Consider the following 17,692-nt stretch of genomic DNA (forward strand, 5'->3'; position numbering starts at 1 on the left):
GAATGGAAATTCCTCCTTCACTTCCTGTACCATGATACCTAGCACCACAGTTACACTTCTACCCTTTTTCCTATTACTAAAAAGGAACAGAAGATTAATAGATTAATCTATTCTTACCTGGCTCACCAGGTTGTTAAGGGTTAATTTTGGTAGGACTCTGACAAAAGTGAGAACAATTTGACAAAAAAACTATGTTTAATTTAGAAGTTCAGATAGAAAATAGGAGAAAAGTAAGATTATTACTTAAATACCTTATAACTAAAGCTAAAAGCCTAATCCCAGCTAACTCTCTTCCCAGTTTTCCTGCTCATATTTAGAAATATATCTGTTCCTGCCTGCTAAAGAGATTGGGGGAGAGATTAAGAAAATTTCTTCAATAGTGACCAATGCTGAAGGTGACTATGAACAAAGAAATTTAGGAAAATATGGTCGATTTGCTCAATCTTTCATTAAGAAATAGCCAATAAGGGAAAGGGAAGCAAGTTTCCTATATGTGACTATCAGGATGGCTTCCTGGTGATGTATTTGTTGTGTCAGCAACTGGATTTTGAAGCATTGTCCCTCCGTTGCATGCTTCAGCAGCAGGGTTCTCTGGCACATAGTAGGTAGAGGAAGGCATGAAGATAGTGACCTGTAAAGCCAATAGAAACTTTATACATGAGTCACTCAAGGGTACAGAAATAGAGCCACAGAGAGTATTAGTGCAGAAAAACTAGTGGTGTCACTTTTCTTTTGAGAACTGACCCCAGTTAAATGAGAAAGAAGGATGTCATTGAGGATACTGCCTGGCTAACTATTCATATACATTTATTTTTTCCTATTTCCTATCAGTTCATCTCCCCCACTGCCTATCATATTTCTGGATTGTAATCTTTCTCTTGGTTCACTCTTAGCTATACTTCTCTCTGCAACTTGTCCTAAAGGGTTAGGAAAAGAAAGCATTCTTTCCTATAGGTCCCTCAGAAATGTTTTGGATCATTGCATTAATATTAGTACAGAAGTCCATTACATTCGATTGTGCCACAGTGTATCCATCTCTGTGTATAATGTTCTCCTGGTTCTGCTCCTTTCACTCTGCATCATTTCCTGGAGGTTGTTCCAATTCACATGGAAATCCTCCAGTTCATTATTCCTTTTAGCAAATAGTATTCTATCACCAACAGATACCACAATTTGTTTAGCCATTCCTCAATCAAAGGGCATCCCCTCATTTTCCAATTTTTTATCACCACAAAGAATATGGCTATAAATTTTTTCGTACAAGTCTTTTTCCTTATTATGTCTTTGAGGTATAAACCCAGCAGTGGTATAGTTGGATCAAAGGGTAGGCAGTCCTTTAAAGCCCTTTGGGCATAGTTCCAAATTGCCATCCTGAATGTTTGGATCAATTGACAACTCCACCAGCAATGCATTAATTTTGCCACACCCCCTCCAACATGTATTACTTTCCTTTGCTGTCATGTTAGCTAATCTGCTAGGAGTGAGGTGGTACCTCAGATTTGTTTTGATTTGCATTTCTCTAATTTAAAGATATTTAGAACACTTTTTCATGTCTTATAGATAGTTTTGATTTCTCTATCTGAAAATTGCCTATTCATGTCCCTTGCCCATTTATCAATTGGGGAATGGCTTGAATTTTTTCTACAATTGATTTAGCGCCTTCTAAATGTGAGTAATTAGAGGGTTAGAAAGAAAAAGATTGGCTTTCTTACTGTCTGTTTTACTTAATTTAAAAATAAAAGCATTACTATAATACAGGAAAGCCCAAGTTAACCCATTTCCAGTTATTGAGACTTAAGAAATGTCATTGGTCTAAGTAAGATATAGCTGATCAGGGCTCAATAGGTAACCTCTTCCCATCTAATCCTTTTAAGAAGCTGTCAATGGATATGCCCCACACACTTTCTAGGGAGATCCAATGTAAGAGAGACACATTACCCTATGATATTATCAAATTCACTATATCAATCCCTTATACAATCCTTACCCACCCCTCTTTGGAACTAAAATGGATGGAACAGAAATTATATTTCCTTTCTTCTTTTTTAATAGGAATATAGAGTCTACCTATTTGTGAGATGAATGGTGAAGTCTTGGAAGGTGGTGGTGGTTTGGAAGAAAGGTCAGAAGGATTTACACATAGACTTGTGCCTCTTTGTGCCCAGAATGTTCTGACTGAACTCACTGGTAGTCTTAGGGATTGGTTTGTTTCTGTCATTTGATACAATGCTTAAGAATATGGGAACAGACACAAATCTCAAGCTGTCTTCTCTGAAAATGGCTTGTCTTCTTATTCATCACCACATTGACCTGCTGACTGATCTTCCCAGGATAATCACTGTAGCACAGTTCCATGAAAGTCACCACAAGCCATCAACTACTCACCTCACTCTGGCCACAGCATAATACCTTGCAGCCAAAGCTTGAGACTGTAATGGAGACCAGAAGTTCTAAGATAGCTAGTATTAACAGAATCACATTGATTCCCTGGAAAAAAGGATCAAACAGCAAATGTTTAGGGGTGGTCACAAACCCCTTCCTCTACAACTCAGGCAGAAATGAGGCAAAGAAGAGCACTGAGAGAGGGCAAGTTAAGAGGTGGGGAATGTACCTGAGACAAAACATGAGACCCAGTAAAGCACCTTGCAAGCACTAAAGTGATATATGAATATTAACCATTATTATAATTAATCATCATAATAACAAAGCACATTTCAATGGCTCTTTGAGATTCACAAAGTATTTTCTTCACAAAAATCCTTTGAAAAATATTGCTCAAAGATGATGATCCCCATTTTGCACATCAAAAAACAATGGTTCACACAGATATTCCTGCCTATGGTCATACAGATATTCATCCCTTGTGCTCTACACCTTATACAAGCCATTCTGGCATCCATCTGGGCCAATGATCAATACTTATTACAGTACAGATTCCAAAATTTGTTTGATTAAAAAAATACCCCAAACTCTCTAAACAGAATTGGAATCATATCTCCTTTTAGAGAAAATAAACATTTATTAGTTTATTCATTATGCAGGGCTCAATTTCTATGCTTGTTTTCCTCTAAAATTTAGTGGCTTCCATATTGTTTAGTCAGTCATCAACTACTTCCTTAGTTTCCCCCAGTCCCCAAAGATACCTGTAGCCACCAAAAATTCACTCATGGGAGTGCATTTAAAAGTGAATAATCTACTCAATGATAGGTGAATAAAGGTATGTGTTGGAGGAACTCATATATGGTAAGGCTATATCTAATCTTTGGGCCCAGCTTTTATGATCTTCTGACCACTGTCTCTTGCTTTAGTTATTCCTCTATTCTAATCTCCACTCAGGTGAGCCTTAGACACTCTGTCCTCCAACATTGTCTTATTCTCTTCCTTTTCAATAGCAGTGCTCACACCCACCCCAGGCCAGGAACAAGCTATAGTATACCCAAATCAATTGAGATCCTCTCCTTAAATACTTTCTTGACTTGCCAACCACTCCCCACTTAAAAATGGAATCTCTCCTTAAACACTGCCTGAAGCTCTCCTTGACAATTACATTATCCCTCACTATCAGAAATATCTTTTTTTCCAATATTTTTCCTCCTCCCAATAACAAATTAGACAGTTATTTCCATATAGTGCATCACCTCATATATAATGATAACCACATCTTCAGTTACCTATTTTTAAAATTGAATTTAAAGTGAGTGAACTGGAAATAGCAATTGCTTTTGATATTTTACATCTCTCACAGTTGACATTTCTGGCTCAGACCACAGGAATAAGGCCAGAAATATTAAGGAATTTCCTTATTTCCCAACCCAAGCAACTTTCCTCTTTTCAAAAGGTTCAGATGTCTTCATGAACCTTGGTGTTTCTGCCCTGATCTATAAAGATTACCCATTCCAAAGATCAGTCAGCATAACTGGTCCCATCCTGGAAGTACTCACCAGACATATAGATCTTAACATTATGCAGAAATAAAAGGAACCTCCATGACAACGATGAAAGAATATATGTACCATCAAACTGATTGAGAGAAAGATGATTCCCAGGCCAGACATCACTGAGCTGACAATGTTCATTGCTAGGCTGCTTTGGACCTAAAAGTGGTGAGAATTCATAAAACAGTCAATCCATTACCACATGGTTATAGAGCTGTTGGCGTGTTTCCAGGCTTATAAGAGCCAGGGCTGAATCGAACAGCAGAATCTAGGAGCGAGATGCACCACTGAGTGCTTGTTATCTGCAAGGCAGAGTGCCAGGGGCAAGGACCAAGTGAAAAACTGCTCCCAAAGTCCTTATGTTTTCCTAGGTAGGCAACATGATATGTGGATGAGGTTTGGTTCTTTGCAAAAATATAATGGAGAAGATTGAGGGAACTGAAAAGTAAAGAGAAGAATTTTGTCCTTCTGCTGGTCTGACTACAGGCTTTATTTACCAGGCAACAATCTGAATAATGGGAAAGCAGTCATTAGTGATTGATTCTTTTTCTGCTCCCAAGTTACAAGCTCAGTCATACAGCAGTGATCAAACCTGCTACAGCCCAGCCTGGGGTTGAGCAGGTTGTCTTTTAAATATCCTTCCATTTCCCCCCTCCCATTCTAAGAAATTATCAGAGTCTGCCTCATGGGCTGCACAGAAAGGAGAATGTCACTTACCATAACGTTTGTGGTTCTCCTCTCTACAGCAATGGAGAGGGAGCCAGAGATGATGAACTGTGGACAAACATGAACATCTTAAACCCTTCACTTCTTTCTCTAATGTACACAACCTTGCCTATCCGGTCATCAAAACCTTCTTTTTGTATCCCTGAGGACTCAATGACTCGTTATATGCTCCCAGGAGCCTCTTAAACATTTGGACAAAGAACTAGTGGATAGGAATTTCTTTTTTCCATAGTAAGAATTAGAATAAATCACTCTTAGGTCAAGTAACCTTCCCAAAAAAAGAAAATAAGTCTAGTGTCCTATAGCTTGTCCTTGATGAGACTTTACTCCCTCTTAGTGGTGACTGCTGCCCTCTTTAGACATACACTGGCCTATCATGGGTGATACATTCTAGAATGATGCCAACATTGAAGTCAAACTCAGTGATTTATCATTTAAAGACCACACTGTCTTTCTTTCTCAATCAAGACGAATGCCATTCCCCAGTCCTAAAGCACTTCTGCTATTCTCCATGATTCTCTCAAGATTACTGATAGAGGCCTCCAACCAATTCTACTTTTTCTTTCATGTGTTTTCATATGTGACTTGATCTGGGCCTAGTAAGGTGAAACAATTAAAGGTAAACGATTGCAATAATATTATTTCTTTGCTTTTCTCTGGCAACACCTTTCTAATAGTTATTTTCCCCACTGCAATCCAAACGTTATTCTCTGGCTGGAAAGAAAAATAACTGCTGAAGAGCCTTCTTTACGTAATCCAGTAGAATGCTCATGCTCATACCTCATGTGAAGAAGTCCATGAAGCCCTTACTATGCCACCCAGTTTATTATGGCTTCCTGAAATTATAGTGACTTTACTCTGTATCTGGTTTGTACTTACTTTATGTGCAGGGGAGATGGGGATTGGTTTGTTCTTCTCTTCTTCTCCCTATTGCCTAAGGCAAAGTGCAAGATCCATAATAGGCTAAAATTACTTGTTGATTGGAGGATTGATTTTCCTTCCAAATCTAGGAACCAGGATTAATTGTAGGAAGCTTTTGTTTGTATATAGATATGTATGTGTATGTGTATATATACATACATGTATACATGCATGTCTGTGTGTACATATATATACATACTTTATGTATATGCAAGTTACTTTCCAAGACCTTCCATTACATATGATTGTTTTCCCTTTTAAAAAATGGCCAATGCTATAAAACTGTTATATGATAATGGATGGCACACAGTCCTCTGATGGTATTTGGAGCTGAAGCTGAGTGAATGTGGGAATCCCTACATGAAGCACTAAGTTGTGGTGGTGAACACTAAGAACCCCTCTGGAATATTTCTGAATAAACTAATACACCCAGCTTCAATATAACAGTGTCTCAGGAATAAGTGATCAAATAAGAGACTGTGGGTTAGATCACACAGCTCCTTTGACTGTTTATTCTGGTCCCAAATTGATGGATAATGCTAGTGACTGTGGCTTGACTTTAGTTTGAGTCATCCCTCTTCCTTCAGATACCCAAGGATATGTTTGATAATTCTTAGAGTAAAAATGACATCCGCCTAAGTAAGCTTCAAGATTTCATGATAACAGTCTTGGGGAAAGGGAAACAGGGAACTGAAGGAAAGAGGTAGGAAGGGAATCCTTGGCTAAAGCTACAGATGATCAGGTGATATCAAGATTGAAGGTAGTCCAGGTTTGAGATTGGCAGTGGAAGAAGTTTGTCTCTCTTGGTTGCAACTTGGCCAGGCCAGGCTGCTTTAACCTGAAACAGGTTGTTTGAGGGTATTTATATTGCTTCTTATTTACATTTCTTAATTTTAATTTCTTATTAATTGATCAATTAATTAATTAATTAATTTTATATTATTATTTATTGTTTGTTAGTGTTTTTATTCATTTATTTATTCATTTATTTATTATTATTATTTATTAATATATTTATATTAATTTATCATTGTTTTAGAATTAATTAATTAATTTCTTGATCAATTAGGATGTATAGTATAGAGTCACACAGAAGTTGAAGATATGGTAGTGATCAGAGCTGGATGCAGATATCCTAAATTGATTTGGCCTATCCAAATCCCAACCAAACCTCCTACCAAAATCCCTTCTCCAAATTGAGAGAGCTTTTGGTCCAAAATCCTGCTATTTACAGTCTGCAGCAACTGACTTTTGCCCTTGCTGGCTCATGCCAGGCTTGGTTGATTCTAAGTTCCAAACTGCCAAATGTCTATCATTCTGCTCTCCATTTTGAATAGCAGAAATGATATTACACCAACAAACTCGATTTGGGAATATGGGGAGATTATATGGGGCAGCTGGGTGGCTCAGATGATTGAGAGCCAGGCCTAGAGACTGGAGGTCCTAGGTTCAAGTCCGGCCTCGGACACTTCCAGCTGTGTGACCTTGGGCAAGTCACTTGACCCCTATTGCCCACCCTTACCACTCCTGGGCCAAGGACGGTCCCTAGCCCGGATGAAAAAAGGAGGAGGGTTGGGTATGGGGCTAGCAACCCCACCCTGTAAAAACTACATCTGCTAAAGAAACTGCAACCTAAAGTAGGGGCAGCTGGGCTAGCTCAGTGGATTGAGAGCCAGGCCTAGAGACGAAAGGTCCTAGGTTCAAGTCCGGGCTCAGACACTTCCCAGCTGGGTGACCCTGAGTGACTGTGTGTCCCATTGCCTACTGGTTGTGGCCCTATGCTCCTAGAATGGAGTCCCAGGATAAAATATATATATATATATATATATGTATATAAAGATTATTGGGATCACACCTGGAAAACATGTTTTGTTTTCTAGTCTTGTATCACTAACATAAAAGCTCTCTCCCGGGGCATTAGAAGTTGTTGGAGAGAGGAGGTAAGAAGAAAAAGATGGAAAGAGGTGAACACAGAAGAATATCAAAAGACAGAAGAAAAAGATGCCATAGCAGTAACCTAATAAGATATGCTATTAATAGAGACTAATGCCTGCTGTCTTAAGGAAGATGAGCGGAGGAGAAAGAGAGGAGCAGCTCAGCTAAAGTCCACTTAAAGAGATGACTGAAGGGAAAAGTCCTCTGCAACCACTGGAAGCTCATTGGAAAAGAAGAACTGCTTTGCTCAGAGATGATTGGAGAAAGCAGAATCTTCTCCTATTTGGAGAACTTCCTGAGCTTAGTGTCCTCTACCTCCTGAGAGAGGGGAAAGCTTTTACAATTAAAATTAAAAAAACAAAGTTTTTCTCAATGCTGTTCTTTGTAGCTCAAGAGAAGAAGAAAAAGCATAGTAAAGATGAGGTTTAAATCTTCTTTGCTATATACTATAATTATATGCTTTGTTTTGAAGGGTTTTAAGTGAAACAGAGTATGGGCTTCTGAGCAACTTCCAGAGATAACTGGGTCATAACTATGGCCCAAGGTTACTAGAGAGACAGATTAGCATTGTAAGAGAGTGAAAGGGATGAGAAGGAAGGAAGGGTAGGAAGTATATGTATACACACACATACATATTTATATTTATTTCTCATATATATATTTATGTATCAATTATCATCTTTCTTGGGGACAATATCCCTAGAAAAACAGTATGAAAATCAAAAACCCAAATGTTGATTCTTTGAACTTTTGGGAAATAGGTGGTTAGGTTTCTGTGATCACCAAAAAATGTAATCTATTGCCAGGTATTACTGAAACAACACTTTCCTGTTCTTGATTCTTGATAACAAAATATTAATTCTGATTGTCTATGCTTTTTTGCATACACACACAAAATTCAGTACACAAAATAAAATTAGTAGGATGTTAAGCATTTTAGTAGTCATTGCCTAGGATCTGATGACCTTTTGTGCTAACATCTCAATTATTTAAAAAATTATTTCCAGAAATATTCACTTTTCCCATCACATGAAATCTACAGTACCACAAATACTATATAGCAAATTCCCTAGAATGTTGACCTTTTATGCTAACATATCAATTTTTTAAAAAATAGTTCAGAAAATAATCACTTTTCATAACTCATGAAGTCTACAGCATCATAAATACTATATCACAAAAATTTTCAAAACAAAAACATTTTAAACTAGAATCTTACCTCCCACTGTGTCAGATGGTGGGAAGATACTGTATAACATACTGTTGTCAACCTCTTTATATTGGCTACCCTCTGAAAACCATTGGAGAGGTCACTGGGACTTCAGTCACTGTTGTAGGAAGACCCCAACACTAGCAACGCCTCAACATCACCTACAATATTCTGTCCTTCATGGTTGATGGTTGGCAGTGGAGATCATGAAAGATACATCAACTTGAAATAATATGTGATCAATGATTGCTTTATGTGTGGTTTGAAATCCTTAAAGATCTCAGGGTATGGGAGCATAACATAGGTGATATGATGTTTAAACTTGAGGTTGGGATGATGGGATTGGCAGTCTCTAGGTTTCTAGTGTTATAGGGAAATTGATGAAAAGCAGGAACTGCTGCAAAAACAAAAACAGGGAAGATTCCAGAACTCTGGAGAGTAAGTTTTCTCCTGTGAGCCATTGATCTTTCTGGAGAGAGTGAGTGTATGGATTTCTCCTGTGAACAGCAGACCTCTCTGGAAGTGGTTGAGTGTGTGTATGAACTCTTCAGGTGGACTGAGTGGGTATGACCATTTCTCCCTTTCCTTGTGGCTGTCCATCTGGTTCCTGTTTGTATAACCTGATACTCCTGATCTGCTGAGACTCTTACCAAACTGCTGAAGCCAACTATCAGTGAGAACCTCGCTCTTCTGAGCCCTTGACTATGCTCATTTTCCAACCTTTTTCCCTACTCTAGTTACCATCTAAAGGGAGGGGGGATTTGATTAGTGAGATATTGTAGGAGCTGGCATCTTTAGGCAGCGAGTGTACAAATAGAACAGATACAACTTGGTGAAGACAACTACTGAGTTTTGGTGGGAGGTTTAGTTACATCAATTAGTCAGATTATCCAAATCCCCTTCCCTTCTTTCTTTTACTTTTAATAAACCCTTTTTACATCAGTTAGGTATCCTGCCAATTTCTCTTGTTGGCCTTCCAAAACCTGTGTACTTCTGATAATTGGCCCTAAAAACAATCAGAAACCTATATCACCAAGCAGCCAATTTACCTAATTTTTTATTTCATTAGTCAACTGATGGATTAGGCCACAATGGTTGGAGACATTCCAGCATGAAGGTTTGCTTTGGTGCCCAAAAGCCTTGCACTATACTTTCGGGGCATAATTGTAAAACAAAATTTGAATTTTAAAGGCAATGAAAATATGCAACAAATTCACAGAGAGCTCTTTAATCTGGGATGTGAACAAGACAAGTGAGATATGCCATAGGACACTGGGCCCTTGGTCCCAACGGAATTCTGTGTTGTTTTTTCTTATTGGACATAGCTGTGAATGTGTATTATTCCCAATGTGAAAGTGAAAATGAAGTTACTATTAAAAGCATACAAATGTTTGACATTGGTGAAAATTAAATGTATGAATATTGAAGATAAATTGTATGTCTATGTATATCCAAACATACACAAACACATTATATACATATATTTCAACCCTTACCTTTATGTTTATGTATGTATATGTCAACCCTTCCCTATATGCATGTATGTGTGAATATCAACTGTTCCCTGCATCCCAAACTGGAAGTAGAGAAAGAAAAACCTTGCAAAGAAGGCACATATTGTTGAGACCAAGGTTCCCTTCTGTCTCCAGGGGGAAAAGGGGAAGAATACATTTAAGAAATAACTTCAATAACTGTACTCACAAATGCTGTTCCCCAGAATATGTAGCCGATGTACCACAGAAAATGCCAACTTCCATCAGTATCTTCAGAAATCAAAATAAAAAGCATACCTAAGCTGAGATTCAACAAGGCAATCATGATCTGGACAGTCTAGGAGAGAAAGAGAGGGAAATGAGAAGAGAGAAAAATGACTGATTCGCTTCTCTCTGGACATGGAGCTAATGCAGTAGAGGGTTAATTATAAATTATTAATTATTTAATTGAATTATTGACTGGTATTTCAAATAAAAGGAATTAGAATTGACTCCCAACTCCACCATTTATAACCTCTAGAACCCTGGGCCTCTTTGTCTCTCTGGGACTCAGTTTCTTCATCTATTACAAAAAGGGGCTGGGCTAGAAGATCTCTAAGATATCTTGTTGCCCAAAAATCCTATAATCATATGAGTTCATGAGAGGCAGAGGTATCATGTCATAGAGAATAGAAAGCTCATTTAAGGTCAGGAAGAACTGGTTTCAGAGCCCACCTCTTACATATACTGATTGGGTGGTGCATAGACACTTGATTTAACTTCCTACTATCCCTGGAATATTCTGAAGATCATGAATGAAAGAGTTGTCATACTTGTATTTATAATTATTTTTTAAAGCTCACTACTAAAATGGAATCAGATGACCAGAATAAAAAAACTAATCAATTCAACAATTGAAACTTTATAAACATAATTATATTTCCCAAAATAACACATATAGTGACTGTTTTTCAGTCACATTCAACTTTTCCCGACCCTACTTGGAGTTTTCTTAACAAAGACATCAGAGTAATTCCTCATTTCTTTCTCCAGTTCATTTTACAGATGAGAAAACTAAGACAAACAGGGTATAATGACTTGCTGAAGTTCTGCTAATGATATAAATAGGCTATGACATACTAAACAAGTCATTTAAGCTCTCTGGGCCTCAGTTTCTTCATCTGTAAAAGAAGAGCATTGGACTCCATTATGCCAAAGATTCTCCCACTTCTAAATTTATCATCTTATAATCCTATGATTTTCCCTCTTTCATATACTCAGTATGACCCTATGCAAGTCACCTTGACTAAAAAATTTCCCTCCAAACCCCTAAACAATTCTATGTGAATGTTAAAGAGTATAGCTTAGTTTTGGCAAAGCAAATTTTCTCTTTCGGATCACCTTACACCAGTTAAGTCATAGGTTCCATCCAAAACCAAGGGAAAGACATATACCCTGGGTAACAATGGAGTCTTTCTTGGTGGGTTGAAGAAAGTTAATGCTATCTAGAAAACTGACGTGATTCTGTTTGCTATCCTCAATAGGACATCCCTGGAAGCCAGCTTGCCCTTTCCCCATTCATCCCTGAAGAGGTTAACCAAAAACAAGACTTAATACAATAGCTTTAAAGGGTTATGGTGATCTTCATTATAGCTATAGTTTGATTGAAATTAATGACTTAGTCTTCTATGATCACAACAAATTGATATCTTAATGGTTGTGCTGGAATAAACTCTAAATGACTCAAAATAAAGTCAAGAATTAATGGAAAATGCTCAAAAACAGTACTTGATTTAAAATTTTGTTGATCATCAAGATTGAAGAAATCAGTGGAGAAAATCAGGATTAATAATAATGAAGATTAAAATTTAAAGTGTTCCATGCTGACATTTTTTCCCAGAACATCAGTTCTTAAGCATTTATGGGAAAACACTTGCCCGTGATCCAAGAAAAGATAATAGAGACAAACAGATCTCAGAAATTATGTTCATTTACACCTCTGGAACACCAAGGAAACATTCACCTGACTGAGATGCTGAGAGCTGAGAAACTAACTTTTTTTCTCTCTCTCATCTTCCTTTCTTTCTGCCCTCTTCCTTCTTAGTCAACTATGATGCATCCCCAGAGGAGACAATGGGGCAAGAAGGGGAATCAGAGACTTCACTTGGAAATCCTACTCAACCCTCACTACCCAGAAGTAGAGCATGGCAGAAACTCCAAAACATCATTATATTGCTTTCAACTCCTCCTCAAATTCATAGCCAAACTGAAAATCTCATTCATCTCCTTCCTTAAACCTTCCTCAGCTACCCCTGTCCAAGCTAAAAGCTCCTAACATGAGCCCCACATATGGAACCCCACAATGAATTCTCCTTAAGTTAATCTTCAGTACTGATTTAGAGCAGGGCATTCAGGAAACAGTTGGAAATATCCCTCTCTGATACAGAATAGATTTTTCCTGGGTGCCTTGTCCATTTCTAACCCATCCAGAAAGTTACTGAGTCACTGAAAGATCACAATGTGGTGGTCTATAGCTTAAATGAAAATAGCCCAGAATTTTGAGAAAAGAGACAGGGATTCAAATTTGGAGCACTGTTCTTTAGTCCCATCTCCCTGAGATATTGTACCTCCTTTACTGCCTCATCTGTAAAATGTGGTAGACTTTTCATGCAATACAGCTTGGATTTGTAGTCAATGACTTTGGTTCAAAATGGAGGTCTGCTACATCTTAATTCTGTAACCTTGGGTAAGCCACTGAACCCATCAGAACTTCAGTTTCCTTGACTATATAATGAGGAAAGAGGGTGAATGAGATGACTTTTGACGTTCATTCAAATTCTCACAGTATCGTAATGATGATTTTTTCTTTCTTTTCTTTCTTTCTTAATTCTGTATTGTTCATTTTAAGTAAATAATCACATAAAACCAAAAACACCAAACAAAAAAATCCAAATAAACAATTGAAAAATCATGTTTTCACCTGCATTCCAACTCTAATAGTTCTTTCTCTGAAAGCTGATAGCATTTTTTGTCATAATAAACTTGATGATTCTTAAGGCCACTTAATCACTCAACAAACATTTATTACACATATACTGTATGTCAGGCTATTCTAATGTCTACCAATGCAAAAATAAAAGCAAAACTAATTTCTCCTGTCTCTCAAACCTCTAAACTGGTAAATCACTCACTGTTAAAAAAATAAATCTGCTCTCCCAGGGATGACTGATCTGAACTCACCCCCAGGGCCTTGGAATCTCCTTTCAGGAATTTTTGCTGGGGCTCTTTCCATTGATGTTGATAAGACTGTACAGGTACCACAACTGGCCCTTGTGGGAAGGATGTAGGGCCTGGCTGAGGACAGAATGGAAATACTCCCTTTGAACCATCCTGGGATTCCATGAGATCACTTGTGATGCTGTAAGAAGAGAAGTCGTGTGAAACAGGAGATCATTGATTTCTTCCCTGACCCCATGCAATGTTCACCCCTAAAGGAAAACAAAAAGGGTTGATGAATACAAAGTGACATCATCACCTTTCCTGGTCTGACCACAACTGGATATCACATTTAGTTTGGGGTTCTACATCATAGGAAGAGCATTGATAAACTGGAGATCAGAGAGAAGAGGATATCCAGAATGGCAAAGGGACAAGAGGCCATGCCCAATGGGGGTTTATGAAAGAAGTTGGGAATAGTTATCACTAAAGAAGGTTTAAGGTTGTTGAAAAGATAAAATGAGGAATGGATATGAAAGACCTTAAGGATACTTGGTGAGATGCCAAGGCAAAGGGTCATGTCTTTCACATAAGAAGATAGAAATCTAAAACTACTTTAAAATTGTGGGTATTACACAGGTGGATCTCTTTCCTGAATAATGCTAGCCAATCAGATTACAGACCATGGAGGAATCACTTAATTGTGAAGGACATCTGATGCAGGAATCTTTGTTACTGTTATGTATAGAATGTTTTGTTTGGGGAAGTCTGTGGTACTTTGATTTTAATAAAATAAACTTGAATGAAAAAAAATTGTGGGTATGAGCTTGAGGCTATAGATCCAAATATACTCTTCATTCCAGTCCTAGATATGACCCACATGTGGAAGGAGGCTGGGTTGTGGTCATAGATCAGAGAAAAGTGAACTGATTTGAGACTGACTACTGCTATATGAATATCTATGCTAAAGGAGAGATACCCACTCTTTTTCAAGTCTAGGGTCTTCCAGAGACCTTGAATTCCCTCTTCAAAATCAAAGAATATGTGAGTAAGCTGTAAACCTACTCAACTTTGGGAACTCACTCCCCTTTGGTAAATATAATTGAACTGAAAGGTGAGTGAATCCTTCCTTAATCCTATTTTTAGCTGATCCACATGTCTAGACCATGGTACTCCCTGACCAGACATCTACCAGAACAGTAGAGTCTGGGCAGAAAAGTCATCTTGCCATATAAATGGTACCGTATGCATGCCCTCTTCATTCCTTCTCTTCACTTATCCTCAGAGTACTGTAATCAAATTAGTCCTGAAAAAGACTGAGCAACCTATGTCCCTACATCTACACTCCACTCCCAATACCTATGGCTCCTACACCAAAGCATTCTCCCCTTGCATCATTTAATTATGTTTGGGGTTCTCTAGTTAAATTGAGACTTTCTCACTTTTATGCTTGTTTCAGCATTTAGGGTACCTTACTAGGCACTTAATGAATTCTTATTAATGCTTGATTGAGTCAGAATTGATTGAATAAGCTGGTCAATCAGAGTTCTTGTCTCAATTAAGGATGACTATAAGAAACCACTTTATATAAATCAGTTTATCCCAATAATGAGAAAACTCCAAATTCCTCCTTATGCCAGGGGCAAATAGGCCACAGAGCTCATAGCTTAGACCTATCTCTCCAAGGAAGAGGGAAAATTGTCACCTCTCAGCAGCCAACCCCTGCTCCTCCCTCCCCACCCCCTGCCTTGCTATGGGGACTAGATGAGTCTGAAATGGAGGAAACAAATATGGGGTGAAAGAGAAAGGTTTGCACAGCTTTCAGGGGTTCGTTCTGTTATGATTATTCTACTGAGGCTATCCTCAATGACTGTGAGAACAAGATTCATAGAGGCAGAACTTGAGATACACATTAAAGGCAAGTGATATCATACTAGTAGGGAAGTAGAAAGTAGAGAGATGCATTTGTTTCTGTAGGTTCTGACCAGTGATCCCCCTTCCCTCTCTCTCTTCTACCCATCATTCAACCTTTTAAAGATTAAAAAGCTCTCATTATCTACTCTGCCATATTGAAGTTAGAATAGGGACATTTCCTATACATGTACTATTCCAGAGACCTGTCCTCTAAGATACCTCTCACTTCTCTAGCCTTGCTCCCTTCTTCGGAATGAGATGAGAGAATGACTGTAAACAAAGGAAGGGAGCTATTCTACCACTACCATGATGCATTGTATTAGTACACTAATAAGAAAATACTTTTCTCCAAGTCAAGAGGCCCTGATTGTAGCTGAGAGTCAGTCAATGAGTTTTGAGGTGAGAAATTCAGGGCAGAAGAAGCTCCCAGAAGCACCAGTCCATTCCTCTTATCTCCACTATTCAGGGCAGAACTATTGACTCTTTCTGACTGCTACTGAGGTAAAAGAGTTTGCAAAGTACCAGAATTACCCACTATAAGAGATTTCTCTTCAGAAGAGCTCAGTCTAGGTCAGGGCAGGAAGGGGCTTTCTGAAAGAAATGCAATGACCAAATGTTTCTCCCTACAACCCAAAAGATCCTTTATCCTCATTCAAGCTCCTGAGACCAAATTGTTTCTGTCCCTTTAGTCTAGGAGGGGGAAATAACTAAAGAACTCCCTCAAACTAAATGAATATTACTCCCTTCTGAGGATGCCTATTGGGTCCCCTGCCCACTTTCATCTTCTCTAGGTTCACCTTTTGCTGAAACCAGTGACGAGAACCACCTAGGGTGCTTACCTGTCTTCTCCACCAGCTCTCCCAGTATCTCTTGGACTTCAAGTCTCCCACCTCAACACTTTGTCAAGACAGGAGCTGTAGTTTCTCTTCTAAGGTTGCCCCCTGTCCTGTCTACCTACTTCCCCCTGTGGTTTCCTCTTTCTTAAAGGATTTGCACATGGGTTTATGGCATGGAGAATTCCCCCAATAAAGTGGACTTTTATTTTAGCTATAGAAGAATTAACCAACATTTCATGTTTTCTTACGAGATATCTTGCCTTCTATTTTTTATTTTGATTATGAATTCAATAATCATGAACCATGAGGTATATTTCAAGACAAGAAAAAGAAAAGAAAAGACCGCCCTGGAAACTGAGTGACCTGCCTGTATGTTATTTTGTTTTATCACTTATTTTTACTTTTTTTTTAATTTTAAACCCTTAACTTCTGTGTATTGACTTATAGGTGGAAGAGTGGTAAGGGTAGGCAATGGGGGTCAAGTGACTTTCCCAGGGTCACACAGCTGGGAGTTTTATCACTTTTTAAAGAAATATTTGTATTATGGTCTTATTTGTATTTATATATGTATGCTATGAATCAATAGTCAAAAAGCATTTATTAAGAATTTACTTGGCATTAGGCACTGTGCTAATTGCTGAAGATACAAAAAAATCAAAATCATATTCTTATGGGAAAGATAATATGTAACTAGGTGCATACAGGAATACTACTGTGGAAACTGAAGATAATCTCAGAGGGTGAAGCATTTGTCTGGCAATGGGAGAAGAAAGACTGGACTAGAAAAATTCTTTTGCAGAAAGTGAGATTTTGAGTGAAGTCCTGAAGGAAGCCAAGGAATCCAGAAGGTGGAGGTGAGAAGAAAGAAGGTTTTCCTTATGGGGGCCAGTCAGGGCAAAAAGAACAGTGAAGAATATGAAGATGGAGTGCTATCTACAAAGAACAGCAAGTAGGATGGTGTGAGTGGATCATAGACTTCTTAGAAGGGAGTAAAATGTAAATGACTGATGAGATAGGACAAGGTCTTGTTATGAAGTTCTTTAAATGATAAACTGATCATTTCATATTTGATCTTGGAGGTAATAGGGAGTCCAATGGAGTTTTCTTTTTTTTTTTCTTTTCTTTCATTTTAAACCCTCACCTTCCACCATAGAATCAATACTGTGTATTGGTTCTAAGGTAGAAGAGAGGTAAGGGCTAGGGTCATGCAGCTAGGAAGGCCAGATTTGAACCCAGGACCTCCCGTTTATATTCCTGGCTCTCTATCCACTGAGCCACTCAGCTCCCCTCCTCAATGGAGTTTTCAATTTGGAGTTAGATTGGACTTTAGTAAGGACACTTTGGCCATTAAGAAAGGTTAGATTGGAGAGGGATGTGACTTGAGGCAGAGAGATGAACCAAAAAGCTATTATTGCAATAGTCCATAAGAGAGATGATAAAGACCTTTATTAGGGGGGATGACTGTATGAGTGGAGAGAAGGGTATATATAGCAGAGACAGTATAAAGTTCAAAACAACAACATTGAG

General features: G+C 38.2%; 1 protein-coding gene across 1 annotated transcript; it reads right to left on the reverse strand.

Moving 5' to 3' along the window:
- Positions 1-487: 487 nt before the first annotated feature.
- Positions 488-13,601, reverse strand: LOC123252974 (membrane-spanning 4-domains subfamily A member 4A-like). Its single transcript, XM_044682222.1, has 6 exons — positions 13,440-13,601; positions 10,429-10,557; positions 4,653-4,709; positions 3,942-4,094; positions 2,386-2,487; positions 488-631 (listed from the first exon to the last, which is right to left on the reverse strand). The coding sequence occupies exons 1-6, from the start codon at positions 13,599-13,601 to the stop codon at positions 488-490; spliced, it is 747 nt and encodes a 248-aa protein (XP_044538157.1).
- Positions 13,602-17,692: the final 4,091 nt, after the last annotated feature.

Source organism: Gracilinanus agilis, chromosome 6, assembly GCF_016433145.1.
Source record: "Gracilinanus agilis isolate LMUSP501 chromosome 6, AgileGrace, whole genome shotgun sequence".
Taxonomy (NCBI): Eukaryota; Metazoa; Chordata; class Mammalia; order Didelphimorphia; family Didelphidae; genus Gracilinanus; species Gracilinanus agilis.